We start from the raw sequence: 22,132 nt of genomic DNA, 5'->3' as shown, positions 1-22,132 counted from the left end.
ACTTTCTGTTGTCGTAGTAGTTAGTGTAGTACTTGTGATTTATTATCATTGTCATTTATTATTACTGTTGTCCTTTCTTTCTTTTTACTGTCATTATTACTATCATACATTACTAAGCATTGTTGTTACTCCCTAACTCTGACTGGTTTCTTTTTTATCTGTTTTACTTGTATCTGCGATACTTGATTCATTTATTGGCTGATATTGTTCCTAATGTATGTAATCTGACCTTTCCACCAAGTTACCTTTACATGGACACACACACACACACACACACACACACACACACACACACACACACACACACACACACACACCTAACAGTACCTGACTATATTGTATTTGTTTTGTTTTTTATAGTTGTTTTATTATGGTTTTTTGTTGATGGTTTTTTTTTGTATTTGTATGATCCCAATTTATGTACCTTTTTGCATATTCTAATGAAAAAAAAGAAGTGCACAATAAATGATGTTTTTTTAATATCTACCCAAATAATGAAACAAACAAATAAATAAATAAACAAATGGACTCGGGAAGGAAACAGCGACCTCTTCAGGCGGCTTCACGCCACTGTCGGCTGGCGCTGTGCTGTCAGTATTCAGTGGGAGGGTAGACAGCAGCAGCCTCGGAGCTAAAACCAACGTGACAGACTGGAGTCTTAATAACACCACCCGAACCAAGAGCAGCAGTAACAGACAAACCCCGAATGCTGCATATGGAGACTACTGGATGTCATTTGTCGACTGCTGCTGCGTAAGGATAACGATTTCGCCGGTTCGACAGCCGCGAACGCAAACTGCAGTGGATGTTGTTGCATTGTTCACGTGAAAGGGAGAAAAATCCGTGGGTTCAGCGGATCCGCGTGCAGTCCACCGGAACCGGACACTGTTGGTGATTTGTCATGATGTTTTATCACGGGATACATCATCGTTACGCTGGATACCGATTTCATTAAAACCATCACATCGCGCTGGATTCAACAGCCCCGTGTTGAACTTGGCCTGTAGAGCAAAACAGCGCGATGAACGCGAAGCTGTGCTAACTTAAATCTATTGGATTTATGTTTTCTTGTTTATAATCGTCATCATATTTTGCCTTCGTAACAGTTTGGCGATTATCTCACTTAAATTATTCGCTCGGTCAACTCGAGCAACTGCAGCTGTCGCTTTGTCTACATCAGCGGGGAATGGATATGACGATACGAAAGGTAATCGCTGGCCAGCCTCCTATTTACTTATTGCAGCCAAATGTATTGTAGATAGCTTTAAGTCATCTGATAATTGTGTGTTGACATGATAAATACACCCTGTATATGTGCTGTGTTGTATGTGGGAAGCGCGTGTATTCGTACGCGCTTCCTGTTCAATAAACGTTATTAAAGGTGCGCGACGTTATTTTAAGAGCAAACTCGAGACCTCAAGAACCAACGGTTGTCGTCACTTGACAACATTGTATAAACGCATCTTACATTGTGTGTTGCTTGTAATCGTTTAAAATTGCTAAATGCTTTTGAGTGTTGTGCTTTACAGTTATAAAAATCCTCCAAATCTCAGCTGGCCACCACACGTAACCAGGGCGACCCGTCTCGCGACCCCACCGTGCGCAGTAGACGCGTTCATCTGCCATGCCGTGTTTTTGTTTTGTTGACATTTTGACGCAATGTATTATATAATTTACGGTTTTACGATCGGAACGGAACACCTGGCTGACTCTGTGTCCAAAAAAAGGCCTGGGAATCGTTGGCTTGAGCCAAGCAGTGACACGGAGAAAACGAGTCGGCATATGATTCTGAGAAACGCTGTAAATTCAGTACTACAGTCCAATATGTTGCTACATTTGCATTTAATGTGAATATTTATTAACATGATGAACAGTTAGGGCTGTCTTTAGTTGTTATATGTTAATATTTGTCATTTCTTAGTTTATTATTTATGTCAGTCTTCAGTTGTGTAATCATACCTATTAAAGGGATAGTTCACCCACAAATTACCATTATTTGATCATTTACTCTCCCTTCACTTGTTCAAAACCTGTTTGAGTTTCTTTCTTCTGTTAAATACATTTGAAAAAAAGCTGGAAACCTGTCCATTGTATTTGATTTTCCTTCTTCGGATGTCAGTCATTACGGGTTTACAGTTTTCCTTAACAAATCTTCTTCAGTGTTCGACAGAAGAAACTCTGGTTTGTAACCACTTGAGAGTAGGCATGGGATGATAACCTTTTTTAGGGTATACCGCCGTCAAAAGTCAAGGTTTTAAAACTGGCAAAGTTTCAGCTATACCATTCCTAAGGTATGATTAAGGATTTTTAATATATATATTTTTCACTTGTTTAGGAGAACAGTATCTCCAGCAAAAATGATATGCAAAGATGCTGTTTTTTTAATAGTAAAGAAATCTGTATTTTCAAAACAAACGAAGACGGCAGAAGTCAATTATTCATTTGAATTATTTAGCCTGACATGTTTACCGCTCCAAATTTTTAAAAATGTTTCCCAAATTTAAAAATATTGTGTTCAAAAGAGAAAAAAGTTTTTGTTTTTTACCCAGACATTTAAAAACAATATATTTTAGAGCAGTAATCACAATACCGTGATACCCTGAAACCGTGATATTTAAATCCAAGGTTATCAAACCATCAGAATCTTATACCGGCCCATGCCTACTTGAGAGTAGCTAGTAAAGCATCAGTTTTAGGTGAACTATACCTTTAGAAAAGATTTAAATGCTTAAATAAATGTGAAAGCTAAAATAATATGTTCTTTGTATGTCTCTTGTAGTACATCTGAACCTGGTTTTGGGTTTCGGAGCCAGGTTTCCTGCACCTTGAAGGTCTGAAGAACATCAAGGCCTTTGCCCTTTTTCCTTTTAAGGTTCCTTATGCCCAATGACGGCTGTCTCCGGGTCACTGCAGGATGGATGAAGTGGATTTGACAGTTTTTGTCTGTCACCATCAGTGCTTGCCTCTCAGTAACTGTGTCTTGTTCTTTTACGTTTATAAAAGAACACCTCCTCTCTTGGGCTCTGGCCCTTTACACTGTAAAAGTAACTGTTAGTAAGGAATACCCCACGGAGGGGGCCTTCCAGCAAACTCTGTGGTTCACGTGAGCGTTTATTTTTTTCTCAATCTTTTTGTGCCACAGTTGAAAGCAAGAGCAGGAAATTTACGCAAAAGGTCAAAGTTTACATTTACGCTTTTTTCCAAAATTATTTATTTATACGTTCAAGTTTATTTTTCCCTGGAAAGATGTCATCGGAAAATCCCAACAAGGTGGTGACCTTCTTGGCCCCGCCACCTCCAAAGAATGTGAATGGCTCCGGTTCAGACTCGCTGGTTGGTGAGAAGCTAGACACGGAGGTCAGAAAGCGACGCCACACCATGGATAAAGATCTGAAGACGGCCGAGCATAGATTTTTCAGACGTAGCGTCATCTGTGACTCCAATGCCACAGCCCTTGACTTGCCCAGCAAGGCCTGCATCCTCACCTCACCTCCAGACTGCGAGCAGTTTGTTATACCCACGGTGCTGAGTTCGACCCCTGATGTAACTCTTGACACCCAAACAGTAGTTTCGGCGGCCGTAGTGGAAGAACGTTCAGAGGATGAAAGACATGCTGGGGTTGAAGGGATTGTGGAGGTACAGAGTCCTTCTGTGCAGGATGCAGGCTCAAGGCAGAGTGAAGTCCTTGGGAAGGTGGAGACCGAGCTCAGTGATGTTGGTGACAAAGAGCAAGAGAGTCGAGTGACAGACAAGCAGGAGGAGGAGGAGAGAGGGGTGGCGAAGGCCCGTGCTGAAGCTGAGCTGAGGGAGGCTGTGAAAAAGGAGCAGGACGAAATTGAAGAAGTCGAGACCAAAGCTGTGGGCACCTCTCCTGATGGCCGCTTCCTCAAATTTGACATCGAAATTGGACGTGGATCATTCAAAACGGTCTACAAGGGCTTGGACACAGAGACAACAGTGGAGGTGGCGTGGTGTGAACTTCAGGTAAGAAACGATCCTGTTATCAATCTCTGCAGCCTTGGTTAATTGTAGCAGGCGCTCATGCTGTTTGATGTGAATTGCAAAAGCTTTAAACTGCTGTTGTGAAACACAAACATGGGTTAGAAAACGAGTGCCAAAGTTAAACAGGAAGTCACATTTGTGAAACATGTTTGTATAGATTTGCGGTCATGGTTCTTATGGTGCCCCTACAGGATGTGGGTGAAGAAGTTGCTGGTTATGCCCAAATGATTTAGTAGGCATGATGATCTTCTCAACTTGCATCCGTTAAACTTTTGCTTAACTTAAGAGAGGTTAAAGTCATATAAAACATTGTTGCCATGACTATTTTGTCATAATATTATTATTATTTTTATCGTCATTGTACTGTAAATGGAAGACATAATATTTACTCATTTTAGCCACATCCAGCAATGCTAGGAATGCAAAGCACACTTGTTTTGAGTTACAAATTCCTTTCATGATAGAGTCAGGCTTGCATTTTTTGAAGCGTTTGAATTCATGTTTTTCTCGAACACAGATGCTATCCTTGCTGGATTTCATGCTGTTCATTACTACATTCCAAAGTGTGACACAGTGCTTGGTTTTCAGCTTTGCCACAAGAGACACTATAGTATTAACACATTGGTTCTCAGCCTTTTTGGCCCCGTGTAGTAGAGTGTTGTAGATGCGAGAACAAGTGGAGGATGCTAAATACAGCCTTGGAAATGTTTGAGCTTGTCCGCCCTCCCAAAGTAGTAAGAAACATATTTACATTCATAATGTTGATGCTGGTTATGAAATGAATCCGACCGATTTCCTACTTTGTCATCTGACATCATAGGTTTGGTTAAAAAAAGTGAAGAGCGCAATGCCTTATTACAGTTCCTGATTTCCACTGATGAAGTGAAACAAAAACAAAAACTGCTTCTCTCAAATGTGTCTTCTTTTTTGTCATTCGTATGTAAATTTTATAAGCTTATTTCAGAATATGAAATTATTTTACAACATATTTCTCAAACTCGTTTCCTGGGGGGCCGTGGCTCTGCACAGTTTTGCTCCAACTCTAATCAGACACAGCTAATCCAACTAACCAAGGTGTTCAGAACTACTAGAGACTATTAAGCAGGTGTGAGTTGGAGGTGGTTGGAGCTAAACTATGCAGAGCTTCGGCCCTCCTGGAATTCAGTTTAAGACACTTGTTTTACAAAATAACCTCCCCCAAAATGTTATTAAAAGTGAACCAAATAAGATGCCAGCTGTAAAAGGGGAATGCATCTATCTTGTCTACATTTGATCTAATTGACCATAACCGAACACTATAGAATACACAAGACATGTCACTTGTATCTTTTTGAATGGGTAGAAGTGTAACTGTCAGTATGGTGAATAAAGCCCCGCCTACTAGTACAGGAGCCAATCATTGATCGCTATATGGTGAAAAAGCCCACCTTCTAGTACAGGAGCCAATCTTCGATCGCTATATGGTGAAAAAGCCCACCTTCTAGTACAGGAGCCAATCATCAATCGCTATAGGGTGAAAAAGCCCACCTTCTAGTACAGGAGCCAATCATCGATTGCTATATGGTAAAAAAGCCCACCTTCTAGTACAGGAGCCAACCATCGATCGCTATATGGTGAAAAAGCCCACCTTCTAGTACAGGAGCCAATTATTGATTGCTATAGACTGACAATACTCTGGGGGAGGGGCTTGGACCAGACGTGAGTTTCTGCAGATTTTGTGTGATTTGGAGGTTTAGAAGTGAAACTAAAGACACAGTTGTTGTTTAATTTTATTGATGATTACTAATATGAAATTCAATCGTAAGCTTGGCAAGCAATTTTGAAGAATTTGATGTTCTCAATTTATAAAGAATGCCTGAGCATAGTGTCTGAAAGGTGTTTCAAAGATGCCCACAGAGTGAAATGTCTTGCCTTAAAAAGACTTTGCCATAACACAACTTAATAGCTTAGTTACAGCACTATGTTAATAATAACTTGCATCATACGATGTAACGGTTCAAACGCCTTGAAGACTGAGGGATGTAACTGTCAGGTCAGAACAAGATTTCACTTTTACTTGATTTCCTGGACAGGATATTGGTCTAACACTCATATCTGGATGCTTATATACATTCATTGACCTTTTTACCTTCCTTGCAGAGCAATTTCAATTACAAAACCAAGAGCTGAGGTACATTTAAAGTTTTTAATAACACAGTGACATCTAAATCTGACAAATTAAGGTCTGGCAAGTGAAACAGACTTGGATCATGTTACATATATACTCGAGTGTTTCCTCTAAGTATCACCCTTTCTGTTCATCCTAGTATCTGGTGTCTAGCCAGATAGATCTTTTCTGAAGCAAGTATAACTACACACAGATAAAGATGGATTGTTGTTAGCTGCCTGATGAAGATCCTTCCGCGCAAACTAAACCGTTATACACTGATACTAGGCTGTGTTAGTAATTCCTCCTAAGCACTCGTAGATTTAAACCGTTACATAAACATGTCAGAGCACATACGGATGAAAGTGTGCGAAATATGCTGCAAAGGGTGGGGTGGAAGACTGTGGAATGTAAGGGTGGATGGTGCCAGTGACGTCATGTTGGCACTGACAGGATGAGAGGATTGCAGGCAATGTGCATTGATGGAAGCAGAGTAGCATTATTATGTGGGGACACTTGCTTAAAGGGGGGAAGTGCACTGCATTCATAGATTGATCAAGGCCTTTAGAACAACTCTTAAGTAATTCGAGGGTTAGAGGGCACGCAGGAGCAGAGGTCTGGCCATTGGAAACCCCCAGGTTGCTTTGACAAAGAAGAGAAGAAAGGCGAAGAGGGGGTGATGAATATCAGAACATAAGGGAGGGCTGGTTTTTGTCCGCCCACTTTCTCCATCTCTCTTTCGCTCTTTTTCCTTCACTTTCAGGACGCTTTTGTAGTCTTACTGGACATCAGTAAATGTGACTTGTCTTGGACGTAGAAGAGGAAAGAAGATTATCTCGTCAGCTTTGTTAATGGGCCATCTAAACGGTTTTATTTCCCAGAGCTGATTCATTTGCTGAGCTTTTTTTTTTGTTGTCCTCCCATTTGAGATCACTTGGGAATTGCTTTCGTTGCATGGATTGACTCAAACGTCTCCTCCTATTTGGTTCTAATGTTCTCCAGCACTTCCATTAGGATGCAATTATTACATATTTAGTAGCAATTCAGTTACGCTATTGTGGTATCAGTTGTTTGGATAGTGGCTTTGGTTACCCGGCATGCATCAGTTAATCCATATCACTCTGAATAGATTTATTGGATCAAAAAGGGATGTAGTGTCTCTCTTGCCCTCATAGACTTGGTATGCGTTGAATCATAGATGAGCTATTAGACCCCCACAATTCATTCCTCATGGATTCAGGGAGATTCATGCCATGGCTCTCTTAATGGGAGCAGAGGCATCCCTTTATGCTTTTGTTTTTCTATTCAGCTGAATTATAATAGTAAAGACATGAAAGGCCGAGCAAGCGCTAAATGCGCTGTGAAGAGTTCAGTCCCCCTCTGCCTTTTTCTCAACATTGCCATCTATCTCTCTGCCAAATGTTTTCCTGAAATGTCACATAGTAACTGAGCAGAAACAAAGCAGGGTGCAGTCATAACATTTTGAATGCGATATTAATCCACCCTTAGCAAGCACCACGCAATATTACTCACACTTGTTTAACAAACCCCTGATCTTCAGTATTAAAGATTGCTGTGCAATTTGTAATGCGCAGTTTGTGGTACCAACATTGATGGTAACTCAAATTAAGTGGTTTTGCTTCTCAAAGTGCTTCTGAATTTCCACTGGCAGAAAATGAAATTCGTGGAAAAGTCCCATAAATATTTGACTTTGGCTGATAAGAAACTACCTAACAACCCAGTGTGGTTTGCAGAGCAAGTACCACTCACATTTCCCTTCTGTTTCTTGTTCATCCCCGCCATAGGTGGATTTTCTTTGGTGTTTTTTTTTGTGGGTAATGTTATTTTAATGCGCTAATAAAGTTGTAAGCTCTTTTTCATGAGCTTTTCCAGTAGTGGGAATGGAAACCACATGCAATTAGTTGTCTAAACATATGCGCACACACTCACACAGGGTCCTATGTCCATATGTTGACTTTCTTTATACATGCATACTCTGATCCAGATGCAAGTTGTTGACAGGTATTGACCCCGAGCTATTTAAGACCATGCGGCTGTCATGACCTCAGCCTTATCGCCATATGCTGGCTATGAGATATCACAGTGTTGGAATTTGTGCGGGAGGTGCCTTAAGTCCAGGCCGGTATAAAAGAGACATGCCCCAGAGAGAGTGTCGTCATCTGTGAATAATGCAGAGGATGTGAAGGGGAACAGTTGAGGAAGAAATCCAATCCCATGGATCCTAGCCATAGCCGTTTCCCTTTTCATTGTTGAAATCCATTTTTTTTTTAAAGAAGTGAGAAAGACAAAGACAGGAGTAGAGCTTCCTTCATTTGCAAGCGCTGATCTCCTTCCTCATTTACAGTACTGGGCCTATATGTGTGTGTTTATCCATTGTGTGTCTTACACGGTCTGGAAGGAAAAAAGATGTCATCATAAATGGAAATACATGGAGGGCTTTGTCATTGTGAGATGCTATCTGATTGGAATTATGTTTCACTTGTGTTGTGCATTTTATCTCTTCTTAATGTGAAGTTTCCTTTTATTTTAAAAGATAATTTATTTTTTTAACCTCATCAGCTGCGCCATGAGAGAGAAGTGTATGCAAAGTAGAAAATGTGTGCATTCATCACAAACTCTGACAGCTCCTAGCTTAAATAGATTTACTTGTCATTCTTGTCAAGTCTTGGTTTCACTTCTCAGAAGATCCGGGTCAGTGTCTGTCTGTTTTCTTTACTTCCTCCATGTAAATTAAGGGTGTCACGATCCTCCAAATCCTCGATTCGATTACATTTTCGATTCTAAAGGCACGATTCGATTTGATTTTCGATTATGAATAATAAATTAATTAATGACCAATTAATTATTTGTAGCCTACACTTTAAACTACCTGACCTGCATGGTCTTTGTTTTACCCATAAACAAATCATACAGGAAATGAATAAAGGCAAGATACACACATAATTGCCACCTGTCAATCACTTTTTTCTGCGGGACTCGTGAATAGGTAGTGATCTGTGTCGTTATAATGGCGTCGGTAAAAAAGACGCAAGCCAAGCTGACGTGACATGGGGGCATGGCAGCATCGAAGATTCTATTTTTTGATTCGATAATCGAAATTGAGCATAAATTTAAATCAATTTTGATTAAAAATTTAAATTGTGACACCCCTAATGTAAATACTTAACAGGTATTTTAAGCTTATATAGTTTTGGGGGGCTAAAACTTATATTTTCTTTACATGGTTGATTGATTATTGATAACATTGGTTTTGACCAAAAAAAGGAAGCCATACCTTTGTTCCTGGTCACAATGTCCTCTTTAAGCCATATCTTAAAGATGAAGAGACCCCCATCCACCCAAAAAAACATCAGATTTTACATTTCATAAAACCAAAATGTGCTTGTATATGTGAACACATGTTCAAAAAACCCCTTAACGAACACTTGCACAAGTTAAATCTACTCAATGAACATACCCAGATTTCGAACAAATAGTTTGAGTAGGATGTTGCATGTTTGGTTGTACTCACCCTAGGTAGGTACAGTTGCCTTGAACCAATCCGAAGCACGATTGAATGCACTTGCACTGCATTTTGCCATCCGAACCTAAGCACACCTACTTCATTGATGTGACTGTTCAGTTTAAAATGAAGAGAAGCGCCGTCGCTCGGCACAGTAGAGATAGCTTTAGTTATATTGTTTTAGTCATTTGGGATGCAGTGACACGCAGTCGAACAGATCCACAACATTTAAAACTCATCAATTAATTTTGTGCTGCACGTATTAGGAGGTTTACTATATATGCAAATGACGTGCAGCGAGGGGTTTGGGTCTTTAATAAACCATAATAGTTTGCGTACATTGAAAATGACGAATGATTAATAAATCAATTTGAAACAGTCTCTTAAAAGTAATGTCACGTCTTCAGTTTTGCGGTACAAGCATTATTTAAGTGTACCGTGCCACAGCCCCACTGAACTGCCCTTTGGCACATCTCTTCTAACCGGACCAGGGCCAGCCAACTGACTTATCACACACTTGTCAAACGTTGCCAGAGTTTGACTCAATTTAGGATGCTCAAACAAGCTTAGCTCATCCTCTGCAGTAGTATACATAATTCTGAAAACTCTGACCCGAAACATGGTCGCAAGAATACTGCCATGTGCCAAAAAAAAAGGCATTCATGTACTCCAGAATTTTGGATATCTTTTCTTTTACAAGCTATAAATAGCAGCACCTCATCTGCTGCTGTCTTTCCACTACATGGTCAGAATTGGAGCAGACAGTTTTGGGTAATGACGTGGGGCAGAGTTGGCCCAAGGGAATCTTTTAGCTCTCACATGAGCTTCAAGAATGAAAAGACCCTCATTGCTCCAAATAAACTATCAGACTTTACATTGCATATTTATTACGCAAGATTAAAACCATGCGCTTTTATATGTGAATACATGGTTAATTAACCACTGTATTGGGGCACTTGCACAAGTTTACTCAATGAGCATATCCATACACTACCTGACAAAAGTCTTGTGGCCTATCCAAGTTTAAGGAACAACAAATAATAACTTGACTTCTATTTGATCATTTGGCATCAGAAGTGGCTTTTGTGAAAGGCAAAAAACCCTGTATTATGCTTATTTTTACCAAAATAAAATATGATCATGTCTTGATTTTTAGTTATTTAATAAGGACAGTAAGGTCTGACTTTGCTTAGACATAAGTCTTGTCACTTAATGTACAGTATAGAATATAAAGTCATGATGCAGTGGAAAAAGAATGTTTATGCTCAATGATGTTCATGTCAGGTGACTGGGCTGGCCAATCCTGGAGCACCTTCACTTTCTTTGCTTTCAGGAACTTTGATGTGGAAGCTGAAGTATCAGGAGCGCTATCCTGCAGAAGGATTTGCCCTCTCCTGTGGTTTGTAATGTAATGGGCAGCACAAATGTCTTGATTCCTGAGGATGTTGATGTTACCATCCACTCTGCAGACCTTTCGAACGCCAACATACTGAATGAAACTCCAAACCATGATTTTTCTCTCACCAGAATTGAAGAGAAACTTGGATCCATGCAGGTTCCAATATCTTCTGCAGTATTTGTGAGGATTTATCAGAAAAATCGACCTTCTGCCACTTTTCCAAATGATCATCTAGAAGTCAAGTTTTTACTAGTTGCTTTTACAACTGGGATCGATGACAAGACTTTTGTCAGGTAGTATAGTTTGAACAAATAGGTTGAGTAGGATTTTGCAAGTTAGCGTATGCCTATTAGTTCAAATCATGGGTCCACTTTAAATACCTTACAGGTAACATTGCTGGCTGTACTATATCCAAAAGAATGCAAAATCTTATACAGCAGCTCATCTGTCTCTGGCATACAAATACTTTTTTGCCTGCTGAGGCTTGTTGGAAGTCACTCCTGTTACATTATGCTCATCGCTTCTTTGAGATCCTGATCAATAGCATGTGATAGGGTGCATATTAATTCAAGCTGAGACACTAGCTTATGAGGAAAATCAGGTTTGATCTCCTGTGGTCTTTCTTATTGTTGTCTCTCTTTGCTTTTGTAGGTAGTGTAAGTGTGTTAAAGGTCACTATGGGAGGGCAGTAAATTCCTCACGTTTCATTGCTCACCTCAGCCTCTTGTCCTAACTGCCCCTCATTTTATTCAATAAGCCTCTTAAGATGCTGTTTACACACACACACACAGCGGTTTTACCATTCTGCCTCACCCACTATTACCTTCACCCTACTGACCCTATTTGCTCTCTTCATTCTTATATTGTCAGAAGCGCTTTGTCATCAGTTAAATTAGATTTAGAGTGCTTTTCAATTCAAGGCTTCATACAGTTCGTGCATGTGTACTCATTAATTAATCAAGATAATTGCAAATATTGTTTCGGACCGTTCCAAAGACTTTGCCTTGCTTCAGTGTTTCTCATTTTGCTATTTAATTCCTTTGTCGGAGGACATGATGACGTAGCAGATCCTAAATTTGGAAGCATGTAAACCTTGTATCCTGTATGAAGAGCATCTTAGAGGCTGCTCTTGAAGTGGCTTTTCGCAGAGTGGGCTGGTTGGACCCGCAACTCCTCCCAGATTTCAGTGGCTGATTTGCGTTCGCATTCTCTGAATTCTTGTGGCAAGACGTCAGCTTTTGAAGAGGACAAAAACTTAAAGAAGGGGGGTTTTCAATTGAAAGCGGATTCTCTCTCTGGTTTTATCTCCCAGCTAAAACGCATGCTGAAAGCTTAGAATCGTGATCTGGATGCAATGTTTTTTGGGTTTTGATAATTAGTAGGTTGTCTTTTTACAAAAGGGAAATCATTAAAATAAAGTTTTAAAGAATATTTAGCATAGGGAGATAAAAAAAGCGAATGCATAAAGTCTGTAGCTTACTAATTTTCCCAACAAAGTTTGAAATTCTCCCAAATTTCTTCCAAAATCTCGTTATTAAAGATATGTGATAGCACTCCCCTCGATCCAAAGGAATGCATCTTGGTTACTTAGCTGGGGCTGGCTGTTTCTGCTAAATGTCAGGGATATTTTAGCACCGTCACACCTATATAAATGCAGTGCTAGAGGTGTAGCCTGAGCTGTATCAATGGGAGCTGGTGTTTATTGGGCTGTCAGGGTCTGTTACATCATTCTAAGGCTATGCTCAGTCCCCTGTAGTGAGTACAAAAGTAGGACGTCCTCTCCTGCCAGAGTTTGACTCAATTTAGGATGCTCAAACAAGCTTAGCTCATCCTCTGCAGTAGTATACATAATTCTGAAAACTCTGACCCGAAACATGGTCGCAAGAATACTGCCATGTGCGAAAAAAAAAGGCATTCATGTACTCCAGAATTTTGGATATCTTTTCTTTTACAAGCTATAAATAGCAGCACCTCATCTGCTGCTGTCTTTCCACTACATGGTCAGAATTGGAGCAGACAGTTTTGAGTAATGGCGTGGGGCAGAGTTGGCCCAAGGGAATCTTTTAGCTCTCACATGAGCTTCAAGAATGAAAACCCAGAACTGTGGCACAGTCTCAGCTCAGCTGTTGTACTCCACTGTATGCTGACATTCTTTATATCGGTCATAGTGACCCTGCCCTGTCACCGCAATCCTAGTCACAAGTGGCATGGCCACAATTTGTGGTTATTGCAAACAAATTTCATGATTTGGGCAGATTTAATGTGAATAGTTGAGTTTACTCGGCTTCCAGTAATGGAATTTTGTTATTTTAAGAGAAATATAGTTATGGAGTAAAATTCTGAAGAACTGATCGCTAAATTTGTCATTATGTTGTTTTTAAACCTTTGGTTTTTAATCACTATTATTTTACTTTTTCTTGCCATTAAAGATACTAGCTTAATAAATCCTGGTATTTACAAAAGATCTGTGGAAACAAGTTGACTGTCACACACTTCTGCGGAATTGTTTACATGAAACAATAGATACTGTTGTGGAATGAACATCGTTCTTTTGTATTTCACGTAAAATTGTGAATTCTCTTCCTAGTAACTGTACTTCCTACTCAGTCCCCAATGACCTTTTCCGCGTTCCTTCCCTTGCAATTTTTTTTCTGTCTTCTGCCTTTCCCATGAGGAATGTGACAGTCAGGTGGCTGGCTCCTGCCTTGCCGAATGTTCCCATGTGACGATGACCTGATTGTGACCCTGCTGCGTAGGTTAAAGGAACGGCGAGCAGCAGTGCTTGTCCATCTGACCTAAATAGTATTCCAAACCACATTTGTCCAGAAATGAGTTCTTGTGATGAGGATAGGATAAGCAGTCTAAAAAATTCAGTGCACTCTCTTTCCACCTGCATCTTCATAAATATTGGAGTATAGTACTCAGAGGAAGTGCACACTGCACAGGAACTAATATTGGATTGTAAAATAATCTCTTTCTAAAGCTGCAATGTTATCTACAATTTGTCATCTGAGGCTAAATAATCTTTCTGGGCTCTAGTCCATTTGACATCTTCTTTGTGCTAATTGTCCACTGTAGACCTTTGGAACCGATACCAGAGCCAGAGCATTGCAAGTGGCCCACTGAGTAGTATGAAGTTGTCTTATTGGCCCATCGTCATTGCTGCGACTTTAACAGGATCTAGACAGAAGCCTTACAGTCACATCACTCTGCAGCCCAAGACCAGTTACTCACTGAAGGTAAGCAAGGCTGAGCCTTGCCATTACCTGGATGGGAGACCACATGGGAAAAGCTAGGTTTCTGTTTGAAGTGGTGTAAGTGAGGCCAGCAAGGGACTCTCAAACTGGTTTGTGTGAGTCCTAATGCCACAGTATAGTGAATGGACACTGTACTGTCAGTGAGCGTCGTCTTTCGGATGAGATGTTAAACCAAGGTCCTGACTCTCTGTGGTTATTAGAAACCCCATGGCACTTCTCATAAAACAATAAGGGTGTAAGCCTGGTTTCTTGGCCAATTTCCCTCCATCTGCTCTTTCCCTCCATCTGCTCTCACCCATCATGGCCTCCCAATCATCCCCATCAACCAAATTGGCTGTATTACTGACTCTCCAATCCACCTACAGCTGGTGTGTGGTCAGTGCACTGGTGCCTTTGTCCTGTGGCTGCTGCACACTGGTGGTGGTGTGGAGAGACCCCCTTATGACTGTGAAGCTCTTTGGGTGTATGACCATACACAATAAATGCGCTATATAAATAAACATTACATTGCATTACAGTATGTCACGGTAAGAATGGCAGTGATGTGATGCTCCAAAGTTAAAGGAATTTAATCCTGATTCCCAAAGCTGATTCCCTAAATGGTCTGTTTTTCTTTGGCACCTGTGATTGCAAACACATTTATTCATCATGGATTTGGGGTAGCCCTGATACAGCTAGATGATCATTGAACACCCTGAGTACCATAAAGCTTGTTACATCACTAACTGTACCCAAGCTTTCTTTCTGACCTGTGTTTTGCTTTACACTACATTGGTGATTGTGTTAAATAAACGTTCAGTTTACCAAACAGCATTGTACAGTGTTCTGTATAGTCAACGACTTCCTGTTGATAGTCTAACCATGATGCTTCAACATGCAGGAATTTGGACTTCAGTTGACAAAGCATCTTGTTTTTTTTTTTCCTCAGCTGTACCACTCTGTTTTATATTCTTGTTTGGCTGCTGTCTAGCCTGTCTTTGCATTTGTATCATCAAAAAGGAAAAGGAAGCCTACAGCTTCCTGTGTGTAACGCATCTGATGAGGAAGCTAGCTCTCTGCTTTTAATGCTTACAAACACCATGCCTTTTGCCTTAGATAGGTCAGAAAGTCTTGTTTCCTTGTTCCGCATTACTTTCAAGCTCTGTGTTTTTCCTATAAGGTCATTTTCACTTCACTAGGTACCCCAGTTCTTGGAGAAAAAGACAGACAGAGTTGAATTAACAGATGTCACTAAGCTACACCTTGTTGTGATGAGGCTTTCTCGTGTATTGTGTGGGCTCAAGTCTCCTGGTTTCATTGATTATGTCATACATTTGGAAAATGTTAAACTTCATTTGACAAATCATCAACCTTCTCTGTAGTTCTGTCTTGCTAAATGTTTATTGCACTATGCTAATGGCATTAGTGCAAAATAAGGGTATGAGAAATATAATGCAGTTTAGATTACATTTGTTGCTTTTCTCACTTTGTTGTCCAATGAGCCAGCTTCTTCAACCAGCTTACTGTACTTCGAGGCAAGAAAGTGGGTTGTAATGGTTACCGCACAATTTCCTCCCCACTGCGTTGCAGACACATTGCTGGCAAGCAGTGGTTCTGTTAGTGGTGGCAATAACTGCTTTCCCGTGTAACAGATACTGCTCTGTTTTGTACAGACAAATGTATTTCTGGCACAAAAACATTCAATCCACCTGTTAAAGTGACAAAATTAGACTTGTTAGCATGCTATCACCAAGATTAAAACCAATCTTTTATTTGTCTGGTATACCTTCATATTTCAGCAAATAGTGTGTTTTTGTTTAAACAAGGTGAACAATTGGCTTAAGATAAGATTCCAAATCTTGGGTCTTTTGAGTGTAGAGAACCCTTCAGGTGATGCTGAAGGGCAGAAAGATGTCAGGAATTTATAATGAGCTCTCTGTTCTTCCGGTTTCTTTAGACTAACTGATGAGTAAGTTTGATAGGGCTTTGGAGGAGGATGTGATTGAGTTGTGCTTTGGAGACACTTTGAGAAAGCTAGACTGATAAAAGGCCTGATTCATCCAGACGACAGACAGGTGTTCATGAGAGCTGCTTAATACAGTGACTCACATACACCTGCCGTGCCTTGGCTTGCACTTTGTGGCAGGAGAGTTTGTCGTCTCTGAGTGTATGTGAATGCTGTGCAGCTTATTCTTGCCAGCTTGTGGTTTTCTGCACAACACAGCGACTGAAAGCCGTATTAGTCACTGTCTTATCTTACTTGGTTTCTGTTCTTCACTCAAATGCATGCACCCTGATTACAGAGAGTGAATGGCTGAGAATGAGGACACTAACCAGACTTAGAATACCGGAAGTTGCAGGTTCGGCCCATTTAGAGCAAGCATCCAAAAAAACTTGGTTATCTTTTGTTCTTTGAAGCAGCCTTTGGTTATCAGTGTTCCTATTTAAGAATAACGGGGGGAACTGTTGCGTACCCAATGCTTGAATGCGCACTCTGCAAGATTCACCTCCTTATTCCTGCTTTGCCTTTGTTCAGATATCTCTGAGAAACTGAGAAAGATCCTATCCATTCCTGGTTCTTTCTCTGTAACTCTCTTACTCTGTTGTTGTTCCTATAAATAACTCTCTTGTGGGACAAAGGTGTCAGCAGCATCTGATTTACATTATGAGCCGCACTTATTTACCTCTGCTGAATCGTTCTTTGCTCTGCTGAGCACTCGGTGGTGCTTTCCATTTACAGGGCCCTAATAAACACCCTGGGTAGTGGGCACCAACACCATGCAGAAATCCCAAACTCTCCTCCTCCACCAATAATTTCTCCATTCCTTCTAATCGTAGAAACAACACGTTATATTTTTTAAACTAAGATCAAATGAATCAACTTTGCTTGGTGCTTTAACTCAACATGTAAGGCTTCTGCTTTTACTCGCCCCAGCTGTGCAGGAAAGCTGTCATTACATGAAAAGGATCTAAGGAGATTAAAGAGGCTTGTCAAAGGGCAGCAGATTTTCATCAATTCTTTTGTGTTATCTTAGGGATTATGAATATATATATACAATTTAGTCACTTGCCTTGAGAGTGTCTTCTGACATGGATTAAACTTGACTATCATAATTATTGACACTGCATTTCCCATAATGCAACAGACAACTTTATATAATCATTAGGAATTAACTTTTTTATTGGTCTTTGATGTCTTTCTCTTTTATCAATATAATCAACGTAGCATATTGACTTTTCATGGGTTCACACACTTGTCACTAGTTCAAATCGGGTTCTTAGGAGATCCCCTTGATACCTGAACTTTGTGCATCCAGGCACATTGCTGAGCAAGGCATATCTTGCATGACCATAAGTAATGCCACGCTGTCATGTAAACCCTAATCTTGCATCAACACATGCTTCGTCCCAGCTGTAGGGTCTCTCCTGACCAGCTCCCTTTGCCCATTTGGATCAGACAAACAGTAACTTGAGCCATCTCCAACCTGTCCACTTCACTCCACCTCTCCACTCTTGTCTTCTCACCACACCTGTCACAACGTCATCCTTCCATAATCTGTTTTATATGTCTTGTGTCACTTGCTTTAAAGTTTTTCAGAGTCAAGATATTTGCATGAGGGTATCTGATGTGTTGGATCATTGCAGAGGTCATCCTCTTCAGTGTAAATTACTCCACTGTTGATTGAAATGTGCTGCCCTTGTGTTCCCGAGAGGTGAAGTTCTCCGTCTTGTGAGCATGTCAGGGTTACGAGCCTCACAAGAGTTCCATTGTTCAGAGTGGAGAACAAACCTTGCTGCAAAGATGATGCATCATGGGCACAGGGTAGTAACTATTATGGTCGGTTTCTCAAAAATAAAATATTTACTGCTGTGAAACCTCTGGGTAGACCTCCCTGCATATTATTTAAAGACATTCAAATCTTTTGAACATGACATACTAACAGTGTACTGTGATACACACCTAAATAAATACAATTTTGTGGTATAGAAAACGAGAAGTGCTTAATACAATTGTTAGTGGATCAAGACTGTAATGGTTTATCTGTCGAGTACAGTATTATATGTATGCTATATTAAAATTGTCCTGTTTCTCTGTAAATTGGATCAGAAAACATACATGACACATATTGCTAAACCTCATCCCCTGTGTTCCTTGGAAAGTCATTCAAGTTTTCATTAATAATAAGAGTTGTAAAGGAGTTATTAATTGTGATTTTGAGGGCATTTCTGACAGCTAAACTATAGGGTGGTGCAGAACTGGGCCACTGGAGCCCATAACACCACACAGAGCCCTATTACAAATGCAGACCATAATCTCAGAAACTCTTTTCTTTGAATTCAGCCCTAAACACACAGGCTGTAATCTTCAAATCACTCCTAGAAGAATAGGCCTCTCAAAACTCACTGGCTCCTACCACAGAATCTCCCAATAAAAGGCACAGTTGGGGAGCTGGTCAGATCACTGCAGTCATTATATGTTTTTTCCAGAAAAAGTGAGACTTTTCACAGAACAGGCTTTCCTTTCTTCCTTTTTTACATAGAGATGGATATAAGCAGGCTTTGACTCCTCTCCCTCAAGATTGAGAAAATTTGTCGAATGCAGATCACCTATTAAATGCCCCCCCAACCCCATCACACACTACATTTTACACATTTTCTTTTCTCTAACCTCTTTGGATTGATCATGGAGGATTTCAGCTGCTTTTAATGTTCCTTTTTGTGCTTACAGCTCTCAACACAATAGTCAGGGTTGACTATTCAGGAGCCTGATACTTCTGTTGTCCCATCCTTGGGGGGCCCTACTCTAACCAGCACCATGTGTAGAAATTTGGCATATTGCCTTGACTGATTGAAAATGTGGGTGAGGGGTAGAAAGGAGGCTTAGGTGGCCTATCAGGTTCCTCATGCCATCAGCCCTGAGTCAGGCCTAAATGACTATGGATAGGCAATGGACAAAAAAAGGTCAGGTCAGGGAACCCCATGAGTTTTCACCCCCTTTTTCGGCCAAATGGCGCTTGCTCTTTTCAGCCCATATGGGATGAAGTTGTTTTTTTATTTTTATTTGAAATGACATTTCAAGTGCTTATTGACTGTGGCTGATTGACATCAGGATTTGCAATTTTGACAACTTTTGCAACACTACTTATGGCTCAGATGTCTTTCATTACCCAGTGTCTCAGATTGCACTAAACCTCTTGGTTATGCCTGTCCTGACCACTGTCCTGCAGAGTTAATTTCAACCAGCTCCTAGACTGCCCTGAAATTTCTGGTTCAGCCAGCAGTGTCCAGCTCTGGAGGACAATAGTCTTGCACAATTTTAAACACACACCTGAACCAGTTACTCAAGGTCTAAAACCTTTTTAGGGAAATGTGTTGAAACTGGTTGAAGCTAGTAACATTGAACTTGCAGGGCCTAGATTAAAGACCTTGTTCTAGTAAGTGTCCAAACTGTCCAGGAGGGCTCTGTCATGTAGATTTTAGCTCCAGCTTGCTTAGACATGCCTGTATGGTAAGATATTGATCAGCTGGTTTGGGTTTCTTTAGTTGGGCTATGAGCAAAAATATCCAGAGCCAGAAGTCCTCCAAGAACAGGTTTGGATACTCCTGGTCTATGAGATTTATAGAATGAAGTATTTTTAAATGTAGTAATATTCATAATAATAACAGTAATAAAACACTAGAACACACTGCTTTTCTGGAAATCTGCTGGATCCAAGAAGTCCTAAAAGAGGCTAATGAAAATGAAACCTAAAATGAGTGACTGAACATTTCCAATTGGACCCTGTCCCTGAAATACAGTCATTTTCAGTTGGAGTTGATGTAAATATTTCCAGTGTCTGCCAAGTATACTTATCCACTAATTAAACAAGATCTGCTGGCAGAGAGTTTTTTAAAGATTTGCACATTTTTAGCATTTTTTTTAAAGAATGTTGTTTGCTCAACCTTCCGGATGTGAATCTGTAACTGCACCTCAAACATTCTCACAATCGTGAGTCACATCCTGTAGGAAGTATGCTTTCAATGGAGGTTGTTGCTGCTATCAGATTAACCACGTTATGAGTCTCAAACTTCCCTGTGACTGTCAGCACACAAGCTGATTCAGTCTACTGCTGTCACTTGCACCATTTCCGCAACGAAGGTCAGCGAGTATACTGCACAAAGACAGTAAGTGTTTGGCTAATTGCATGTCCGCACGTTTTGCCATGTGAACATAGTCTTGGCAATGCATGGTAAAATCACATTGGGTCTGACTTAAGGTGGGAAATGCCACACTATGGATGCAACACAGAGGACGTAGTATCTGCTGTTGCACTGATGAATGATGATCATTGTTGTTAATCACCTGGGGCCTCATGTACGAAGACTTGCGTGGAAATCTTACTAAAACATTGCGTACGCACAAAGCTGTAAATGTGCGTACGCAGAAAAAATTTCAGATGTATGAAACACTGCGTACGCCGAATCTCACGCATATTCTTTTGTACATCCGAATGAACGTGAAACTGAGCGCAACATGCACGAGCGCAAAACCCCTCCCTGCCTCCTCCCCCGTATGAATATGCTAATGACTATGCTAATGGTAAAACCCAACGAAAAAGCAACGGCAAAATCAAGCAAAAAGAGAAACTTTGAACAGAATGTGAATTGGAGGTGCTGCTTTTGGAGGTAGACCGGAGAAAAGCGGTGTTATTTGCAAGTTTGTTCTCCGGAATTAACAACAAAAGAAAAAAATAGAGTGGGAGAGTTTAGCTGATACGGTTAACACAGTTGGGTCTGAACATCGCACTGAGTGCATTTAAAAAAGAAATAGTGTGGTTTATATCTGTAAACTGTTGCAGTACCCTTAGCAGTCTCAGTGGCGCACCTCATAAGAAGCATATGATCATGCACTGACACGTTCGAGCACAAACTCGGTTCGAATCCAGCGTCTGATGAATTCTTTCTTCTTTTTTTTCCCGCTACATATCAGATTTTGCCCACTATTTATCACGAGAAAGACAAGCAGGAATCATTAATAAGTTTGTGCATCATATTTTATTTGCACATTTATTGAATGGAAATGTTTCTGATTCACGCTTGCAAATTCATCTTCAGATAGTGTCTTCATAGCAATGTGCGTGCAGTAGATAGCTCAGATTACATTGGGAAAACAGGCGACCGCTGCAAATTGTGCTTTAATGTTTAGCTGGTCAATTGTATGGTATGGAAATCTTACATACCTACTAGATGAACCCGTCTCATACAGCTGCCATTGCAAGGATCAGACACTTTGTAGAGAGGAATTTAACACAACTGCCTCTAGGAGTCGCCAATGGAAATAAAACAGACACGCACAAAAAATGTGCGTACGCCTGCCAGAAAGCTGCCGTGAACCTGCGCACATTCCCACGTTCAGTTCATTGTTAGTAAATCCAAACGTGAGCGATTCTGATCGTGAAACCTGGCGTACGCAAAGTTTTTGTGCGTACGCAGCGTTGATACATGAGGCCCCTGGTGACTTTGTTCCTATCACAGCAAATCTTATAAGGGCTTCCTGTTCAGGTAAAACTCACTATCTGGATACACGTGTAATCAGGCACAAATCAGCCATAGATGGAGTGGAGAGACATTAATACAACCAAATTGGTGGAAGGGGATGATTGGGAGGCCATGATCGGTAAGGGCAGATGGAGGAAATTTGGTCAGGACACAGAGGCAACACCTCTACTCTTTACAAGGAGTGCCATGGGATTTCTAATGACCACAGAGAGTCAGGATTTTGGTTTAATGTCTCATTTGAAAGACCTCACTCACTAACAGTATAGTGTCCCCTTCACTTTACTGGA

The 22,132-nt window shown here is 40.6% G+C and overlaps 1 protein-coding gene across 31 annotated transcripts in view; it reads left to right on the top strand.

Moving 5' to 3' along the window:
• The first annotated feature begins 600 nt into the window (after positions 1–600).
• wnk1b (WNK lysine deficient protein kinase 1b) overlaps positions 601–22,132 on the top strand; it is a 109,480-nt gene continuing 87,948 nt past the window's right edge. For 30 of the 31 annotated variants that reach the window (XR_015482075.2, XR_015482074.2, XM_087247035.2 and 27 more), the window contains 2 exon segments: positions 601–1,207; positions 2,780–3,984. Coding sequence is in view for 29 of the 31 variants with exons in the window: in XM_087247035.2 (XP_087103161.2) it covers positions 3,247–3,984 (738 nt within the window). In the remaining 2 variants the exon portion in view is untranslated. 31 annotated transcript variants of the gene reach the window in all.

Source organism: Danio rerio, chromosome 4 (assembly GCF_052040795.2).
Source record: "Danio rerio strain M-AB ecotype USA chromosome 4, GRCz13ab, whole genome shotgun sequence".
NCBI lineage: Eukaryota > Metazoa > Chordata > Actinopteri > Cypriniformes > Danionidae > Danio > Danio rerio.
The sequence above is the reverse complement of the archived record's forward strand: the minus strand, read 5'-3'. Positions and strand labels throughout refer to the sequence as shown.